The sequence below is a fragment of the Sinocyclocheilus anshuiensis genome, unplaced genomic scaffold, assembly GCF_001515605.1.
Source record: "Sinocyclocheilus anshuiensis isolate Anshui unplaced genomic scaffold, SAMN03320099.WGS_v1.1 scaffold1049, whole genome shotgun sequence".
NCBI lineage: Eukaryota > Metazoa > Chordata > Actinopteri > Cypriniformes > Cyprinidae > Sinocyclocheilus > Sinocyclocheilus anshuiensis.
In genome coordinates this window covers 307,028-315,747 of record NW_015557197.1, presented here as the reverse complement: position 1 = coordinate 315,747, position 8,720 = coordinate 307,028, and the positions used below count along the sequence as shown (strand labels likewise).

The 8,720-nt window shown below is 37.7% G+C and overlaps 1 protein-coding gene across 1 annotated transcript in view; it reads right to left on the bottom strand.

The window, feature by feature from the left end:
* Positions 1-8,460, bottom strand: part of LOC107678836 (zona pellucida sperm-binding protein 2-like) — a 23,919-nt gene extending 15,459 nt beyond the window's left edge. The window contains exons 1-8 of the mRNA XM_016474251.1: positions 8,338-8,460; positions 8,069-8,238; positions 7,878-7,990; positions 7,655-7,785; positions 4,997-5,186; positions 4,697-4,835; positions 4,532-4,631; positions 4,405-4,430 (exon numbers count right to left, since the gene is read on the bottom strand). Of these exons, the coding sequence (XP_016329737.1) occupies positions 4,405-4,430; positions 4,532-4,631; positions 4,697-4,835; positions 4,997-5,186; positions 7,655-7,785; positions 7,878-7,990; positions 8,069-8,238; positions 8,338-8,449 (981 nt within the window). The 5' untranslated portion in view covers positions 8,450-8,460. The remainder of the gene's footprint in view (positions 1-4,404; positions 4,431-4,531; positions 4,632-4,696; positions 4,836-4,996; positions 5,187-7,654; positions 7,786-7,877; positions 7,991-8,068; positions 8,239-8,337) is intronic.
* Positions 8,461-8,720: the final 260 nt, after the last annotated feature.

The following is an 8,720-nucleotide window of genomic DNA, read 5'->3' as shown; positions in this document are numbered from 1 at the left end:
GCAGGTGTGTTGAGGCAAGTTGGAGCTAAACTCTGCAGGACACCGGCCCTCCAGGACCGAGTTTGGGCACCCCTGGTCTAGAGTTTTTCATTTTCTCTTACTTTTTTGAAAATGTAAAAATATCTAAATAGACACACATAAAAAGCTGGAAGAATGGTAAGAAAAAAAGCATTTAAAAGTTTCAGTTTTCTGTTTAATAAATGATGTCCTTAAAAACAACACTTTTTTTTGTTAATGAACCTTCTTATTTTTGTTTTATATTCAAATTATTGTAATGCTATCATGCAAACCCTCAAACAAACATGTATTTTTTCCTTCATGAGATAAATAATGTTCTTATGTCATATTTTAATCTTTGAACAATACTTGAGATGGATTCCATGCAAGTGCAGCCATTCTTGGCCAGTAAAATCCAACTTCGTTTTGGAGGATTTCATCAAACCTCTGCAACCTTTGGTTACTATTGTGAATAATTCAATATGCAAGAGTGGATTGTGGAATGTGTTGCATTTATATTAATATACCATAACCACTGCACAATCATATAAAACATGTAACAGGCCAATTCATGTGCAATTAGCATAAAATGGCGAAAAGAAAGAAAAAAAGCACCATAGTATGACTCGAGTCCCATGAAGGATCCAATCTGAGGATTTGTTGTCCTGTGATGCCTGTATATATATTTCCAAACCCTCCCATTGTAGAAAAAATTGCAGCACCTGTTTACACTCTAAAATGTAGCATAACATTTTTGTCAGGAACATATTTACAATATGAATAGCCCAGCATGATAAAATCACATGTTGGTCACTGACTACAGAGAGCAAGACTGTTTGGGATCAAGTATTTCACTTCAAATATATCTTCAATATTCAGTGTGTTGTTTTATAACCGGTGGCTTTCCCAAAAAAGAAAAATACTTCATCAATGTGAATGCTCAAGCATGCAGTGATTACAGCAGATGTTATCAGAGGTGTGTCTGAAAGGGAGGGTGTTTTATTCAGCTCTGACTAATGACTTCCTTTTGTTTTCACTCTGCTTCCTTAGCTTTTATTCCCCCACAATGTCCCTTCACCCTACAGACAAGCTTTTCTGTTCCAATCTGCATTGTTACTGCATTTAAAACTTAACAAGAAATATGAGCTGATCCACAAACATTTATCATTTTGTGAGAGAATTGCAATTGTTGAGTGTTTGATGTTGGCCAATAAAAGATTCACACCAAATATCAATCACTTCTTTTGATCTTGGTCTTTTCTGCATTTTTCTCAAATTTTCTCATGTTTCAAGACTGGTTTGAAATGGTAAGCAAGACCATTTTATACAATAAACAAAGATATATACAGCACCCAAAAATTCAATGGTACATTATGTGGAAGAGGAAGTAGAAGTGTCACTGTCATAAGTCTGGCACCCAGACCACACTTCACCAAAGATAAGTGCCGAAGTGTGAAGCTCTCCACCCCCAACACACATAAGGTGCTTCACCTTTGAAATCATTTTAAAGCCTCTCCAAAATCCCAGTTTTAAGTTGTTCCCTTTTGCATGAAGCATAACAGGAAAACTCACAAAAATAGGAAAAGCTGTAGCCTATGTTAATATAAAGAAAAAAGTTTAGGTAAAACACTGCAGCAATACTCACCTATTATAGTATCTATTATAGTTTGCTTCCATACAGTAAAAATGCATGGTTACTGCTGGAAAGTTAAGTTGGAATAAAAAAAATCAAATTAAATAAATACTACTAAAGTGTGGGTAAGATTTCATATTTTCATTCTCAGAAAAAAAGGTATAAGAGCTGTCACTGGCGCAGTATCTTTGAAAAATGTACACATTTGTATCTTATTTACCCCTGAAGTCTGCATATTAGTACCTCAACGTTTTTTTTTCTTTTTTAAGAACCTTTTGAAAAGGTACTGCCACCGTGACAGCTTTTGGACCTTTTTTCTGAGAATGTTTGATAGAAGTCTCATGCTGACCAAGGCTGCATTTATTTAATCAAACAATACAGTAAAAAGTAATATTGTGAAATATTCTTACAATTTAAAATAATTTCAATTTTCCTGTGGCCATACAGAGGCCAAGCATTTTGAAGAATGGTTGGATGGATGTTTTGTATTTGGATACATGTTAAAATTAATTTTCAGCATCATTACTCCATTTTTTTAAATATGCTGTATATGCTTTAAACATGTAATATGCTGAGAAACATTTCGTATTATCAATGTTGAAAACATTTGTGGTGCTTAATATTTTCATCAAAACGGTGTTACACTTTCCATTCATCAAAGGATCCTGAAAAAAGTATCAATAAACACTCACTTGATCAATTCAGCATCCTTGCTGAAAAAAAGTATTAATTTCTTCGAAAAAAAATGAAGTACATAGTTTGATGGTTTCCCCACTTTGTTTTAAATGCTTTATCACTCCTTTCACAAGTCACTGCTGCTTCTCCAAGCCACCCTTTGACTGACAGTGCCACTATTCCATATGATGCTATGGCAAAGAGTCCATAAATGTACATTTATGAGCTTTCCCCTTGTTTTTAACTCTAAGAACAGGACTGTTTTTTGCTTCTTCCAGTAAGAATTATATGAAACATCAGAGCTGTGCCATCAGTGCAAGAGCATTAAGAGGACCAAACACTTACTAATTGCAATTGATGTTGCACTGACATGACACGTTCATTTGTTTTTATATTCAAAAACAGTTGACAATTATACAAACAAAGTACAATTTTATAGACAATGACTTTAGTCTTTTCTGTTAAACATGTTTCCAGCTTCTGAACTTCTGTATTTTTACTGGAACCTTCAGACAAAATGTTCTGTTTGGCAAAAATGCAGGCAAATAAACAAGAAAACATCGTCGTAAGTTTGGCAACACGTGCTTTAAATACAAGGCAACCAAATACAGAAACACTGCAAATACGGTCGGAATACATTTTTAAATATTCATACCACCAAGCTGCAGTTTATTTTGACCTGGTTTTAACCATTTCTTAAGCACTGCAGAATTTATTTTTGTGAACCTTAAACGTTATTTAGTTGCAGTTGTGAAAGTTAGCCAGCTTGCATAACTTGATTTAAAAAAATAAATAAATAAAATAAAAAAGTACCTTTAAGGTCATCAACAAACACCACTGACCAATAAATAAGCTTGCCCCAGCCAGGTTCATCACTTGTAGTCTGTGTGGTTTGCAGTGCATTTTTGTATTTGGTTCAGTTGTCTCTGCATGTTTGGTCAAACCGATGAGATTTTAAATTTCCTGGTTTTCTATTTGCATGCATTTTCTTCAGTTGCAGCACATTGAGTTCTTAGTCACTGCCATTTTAGCACCATTAAATATGTACTGCCATTGAATATTTCATACCAAGTAGCTTTTTTTTTTTAATTTTTTTTTTAAATATGGTATTAGTATTTAAAGATATCAAAATGAAACTGGTATTTAAAAATCAACATGCAGGAAGCCATATTGTAACTTGCACATGACCCCAAAAACAAAACAAAAAAAAAAAAAAAACCTGAAACTGATGAGCTTCAATGTTACTATAGGTCGACAATTTCAATCATTTTTCTATTCACGTGTGGATTAAAGTGTCTTACGGTAACTGTGCAAAATCTGTTTTTGAAAGTGTGTAGCAAAGAAAAAATAAAAAAAATAAATAAAACCCATTGTTATAAGAAAGTGCTTAAACGCCACACCATCTACTGGACCGAAGTTTAACTTCCCAAACTAAACCCACTACGACCTTATGCAGAGGCTGCTCACCTGTACATTAGCTCACGAATTAGGCAAACAAGACCACTACAGGTATTATTCTCCCTTGGCTAAACAGATTAGTTCTATGTGACCCTGGACCACAAAACCAGTCTTAAGTCGCCAAGGTAAATTTGTAGCCAAAAAAAAAAAAAAAACCTTGTATGGGTCAAAATGATCGATTTTTCTTTTATGCCAAAAATTATTAGGATATCAAGTAAAGATAATGTTCCATGAACATTGTAAATGTCCTACTATAAATTACAACTTAATTTTTTGATTAGTAATATGCATTGCTAAGAACGTCATTGGACAACTTTAAAGGTGATTTTCTCAATATTTTGATTTATTTTGCACCCTCAGATTCTACATTTTCAAATAATTGTATCATACACTAATAGTAGGCTTATTCAGCTTTCAGATGACCTATAAACCTCAATTTCATAAAATTGACCCATATGACTGGTTTTGTGGTCCAGGGTCACATATAGAAATCTCAATTACACATCAGGCTAAAAGTGACAAATTGCAGGACATGCCAAGATGAAAAGCTTTGTGAACACGACTTTATTAACACTGAGAACTAAAACAGGCTAAGAGATTGAGAGCACGATTTTTCCTGACGACATCCCTGAGAACACTGCTTGGATATTAGTAGTCTCTCTTCGTACTTGTCACGGGAACAGATGGGGGGGGAGATGGGGGTGGGGTTAAAAATCTGTGCAAGCTTATTAAAATGACTTAAACACTGGGGAACTTCAGCAGCCATACCTTTCTTTCCATGTTTTAAAGGCATGGGAGATGGACATCGTCTCTCGCAGATGCCGTCACTCCCAGCATCACAAAGCACAGCGTCACAGTGTACAAAAATCTGGGGAGAGAAGTAGTCAATGCAGCCCAAATACACAAATCATGTCTCTGAAGAAATAAAATTACCTGATCTGGAAATAAGTCATCATTCTGCACAAAAGTAAACATCTTGATTTCGAAGTGCTTCACATGAGACGGGTATGGAAAGCCGTTAGGAATGACAGGGTGGAAAACGGTCTCGTAACGGTCAGCCAGATTCACACAGCTGTTGAGATTAAGAGACAAATTCACTTGGTGGAAAATAAAAAATAAAAAAAAATAAAAAAATATTCACTCAAGGTAGGACTGGTCAGTAACCTTTAAGAGTTGAGGCTTGTGGGTCAAAGGATTAACAAAATGCTATATTATACAAGTTAAAACCATTACCCATCTACAATCAAGTCCCATCTTGGAGTAGAGTTCCGGTCTTCTTTCAGAGTAGCCCAACAGTTCTCCAAGACTAGCTCTATCTGAGGATCAGTGGACTGAAGCAGCGCCACCTCAAAGAACAGAGGACTTCTTAAGTACTGTACAACTGGGTAATCTTCCTTTAGATAGAAGTTACTATAAGAGCCATCTGGGTGGATAGGAAGAGAGGGGAAAAAAAAAATAAAAACATGATTCACAAAGCGCACTTGTTTCCTTGCCACTTAATGGTCCAATAGCCCTTTTGCACAATATGCCTTATTTTGGGTGATCTGATCACAAATGATCAAAGTACAAACTGCTGCAACAGAATCAAACCACCGGTCAAGTAGCATTGTGGAAAATCTTGTACTACTCTGGCCTGATACTTCCTAACAACAGCAATCTAGTCACATTATGAACGATTGGACTAAAAGGGTTTTAAATGCTCACCTCACTACTTGCTAGAGCTTAGCTCCAACGATAAAGCCCAAAAGTACACTTTGGTTTCTCGTAAATGCTAAGGTATGCATACAGTGCAGGTGTATAGTATGTACAGAGCCAGAATTTTACCACACGTACAGAGTAGACACAGCTTGCAGATGCACTTATATTTTTCAGTCTGCCTAGTGCACATCCAGCACCTGTTTGCGCACACCACCGAATGAAGTACACAGTCATGGCCAAAAGTTTTGACCGTGACAAATTGTGTTTTGCAAAGTTTGCTGCTTTAGCATTTGTAGATTACTTTCCCACATGTTTCTATTGTATACTGAAAAACAATGATAAGCATATCATGACTTTTAAAGGCTTTTATTGGCAAAGAGTCAATATTTACAGTGTTGACCCTTGTTCTTCATAACCTCTGCAATTTGCTCTGGCATGCTGGATATTAGCTTCTGGGCCAAATCCTGACTGATGGCGATCCATTCTTGCCTTTTTAGTTCCGAGTTGATCACAACTTGTGGGCTTCTGCTTGTCCACTCGCCTTTTGAGGACTGACCACAGGTTCTCTATGGGATTGAGATCCGGGGATTTGCCTGGCCACGGATACAAAATTTCAATGTAATGATCTTCGAGCCACTTTATCACTCTTGCTTTGTGACATGGTGCTCCATCATGCTGGAAAAATGCACGGATCACCAAACTGCTTATGGCTCGTTGGGAGAAGTCGCTCTTGCAGGATGTTTTGATGCCATTTTTTATTCATGGGAGTGTTTTTGGGGAGAATTATGAGAGAGCCCACTCCCTTGTTTGAAAAGCAACCCCACACATGGATGGTCCCAGGATGCTTCACTGTTGGCACAACACAGGACTCATGGTAGTGTTCACCTTTTCTTCTCTGAACAATCGATTCTCCAGATGTCCCAAACAGTCGAAGAGAGCATCAGAGAAAATAACTTCACACCAGTCTTCTGCGGTCCAGTCCTTGTACTTGTACTTCCAGCAGAATTTCAGTCGGTCTTTGACATTATTCTTGGAGAGAAGTGGCTTCTTTGCTGCCCTTCTTGACACCAGGCCATTGTCCAAAAGTCTTGGCCTCACTGGGCATGCACATGCTCTCACACCAACCTGCTGCCAATCAGGAGCAAGCTCTGCACTGCTGGTGACACTCTGGGATGTCCTGAAGACTTAAGGTTCTTGAGGATCCAGTAAATAGTTCTTTCAGGTGCAATATTCTTTGTGGCAATTTCCTTGCATGTGAGGCCATTTTGATTCAAAGCGATGATGGCTGCACTAGTTTCTTTGGAGATAACCATTGCCAACAAGAACAATGACAGGAAGCGCTTCCCTCCCTCTATAGCAATCAGTCTGCTCTTACAATCTAATTAGTATGATTGTGACTGCACCTGACTAGTACTCATTCACACTTTCACATGTGCTGCTGATACAATTAGTCAATTAACATTAGCTGGTCATTGAGTCAGGAAAAAAAATAAAAATAAAGTGAATTGTTTTGTGAAAAAAAACAAAAATTGGCCAATGAAGCTTTTAGCAATTTAAAACGCATCTGACCACTCTACACAAATCTAGAAACATTGTGAATGAACAGCTTAAGCAGCAAACTTTGCAAAACACAAAATTTAGGTTACTACTTTCACATGTGCTGCTGATACAATTAGTCAATTAACATTAGCTGGTCATTGAGTCAGGAAAAAAAATAAAAATAAAGTGAATTGTTTTGTGAAAAAAAAAAAAAAATTGGCCAATGAAGCTTTTAGCAATTTAAAACGCATCTGACCACGCTACACAAATCTAGAAACATTGTGAATGAACAGCTTAAGCAGCAAACTTTGCAAAACACAATTTAGGTTACTGCCAAAACTTTTGGCCATGGCTGTACTTTGAAAGGCTTCGAGTCCAACTGAAAACTGAAGTAAACTGAGCTTAAATCAAACACCTGAACAAGTTAATCAAGGTCAGTAAGGAGTTTGATCAGGGTTGGAGCCAACCTCTGCAGAAAAGTGGATCTTGGGGTGCTGCTATACCTGCTCAAGATTGATGGAAACAGGGCTAAAGTGCCATTTAAGTTGTGCCTTTTGAAAATCTAGCATTACCTACTACTAGTTGATTTGCAGTTGTAACTCAAACGCCACCTGCTTGAATATGGGACAATAAAACTACAGCATTTCAGCATACCCTGAGCAAGCCGCAGTACAACTTGAAGCTCTCCAATACCAGTCTCTGGCAAGGGTTCATTTTCCCGTGGCTTTGTGAAGAAAGCAATCGTCTGGGTATCATTTAGCGTGTAAAAGCAGGACATGGTCACGCTAACAAGGAGAAAGAAAGAGTGCACTTTAAAAGTTTCAAAAGACATGCATTAGCAGGCCTGATACACAAACTCCAAAAGATTCCATCTCACCGATACTCTGGATCAGGAGGACTAGCTGGTACTCCTTTTTTAATCCCCTGGTGACCTTGCAGCCCCTTACCCAAAGCGATTTCATTTTGATACATCACAACGCCATCATAGAACTGAGGGAGAGACAAGAGCGAGAGCATAAGATGGTGAGCATTTAATACAAAGTACAACCAAAACAGCCACCTCCATACCATTCTAGTGGTTCCACAACGGTTTGCTTCAAAAGAGAAGTAGGCAAAGCGATCATTGCTGAATTTTGGTCTACATGAGGGATCCCTCAGGGTAAGTTGACGAGGGACAAGCTGGGGTACGGATTCTACCTTCACTGCGAGGGCTGACATGGTGCCATTGCTAAAACACTCTGGAAAGTTCATGCCAAAACCATTACATCTCTAGGCCAAATGTCAAGGCCTGTTAAAAGCATTAATAACTTGAAAGAACACCATGCAAAAGAACATACCAGTCATGGTCATCGGAAAATTGCAAGCCAGGGAGAAGTCATTTAGTGTCCATTTGTTCACGGGCTCCCAGAGTAACACATCAAGCCGAGCCCTCAAGGATGATGGGTACATCAGCTAGCTCATATGAGTGGCATTCTCCTTTATATCGTACTCCGTGCTCTGGTCTGGAGTCATGTCACGCACACCCATCTTAATATTAAAATTTTTGCCCAGGTTTCCAAATGAAATTACGACATAGAATTTTTCTTCATCACAAGTTCCACTCATAGTTGGGAGAACTGGATGGGGGAAATGATCCATTAACAATGACATTAAACCCTTGGGTATTGGTGAAGGGAGGGAAGAGGAAAAGAAAAAAAAAAAAAAAAAAAAAAAAAAAAAA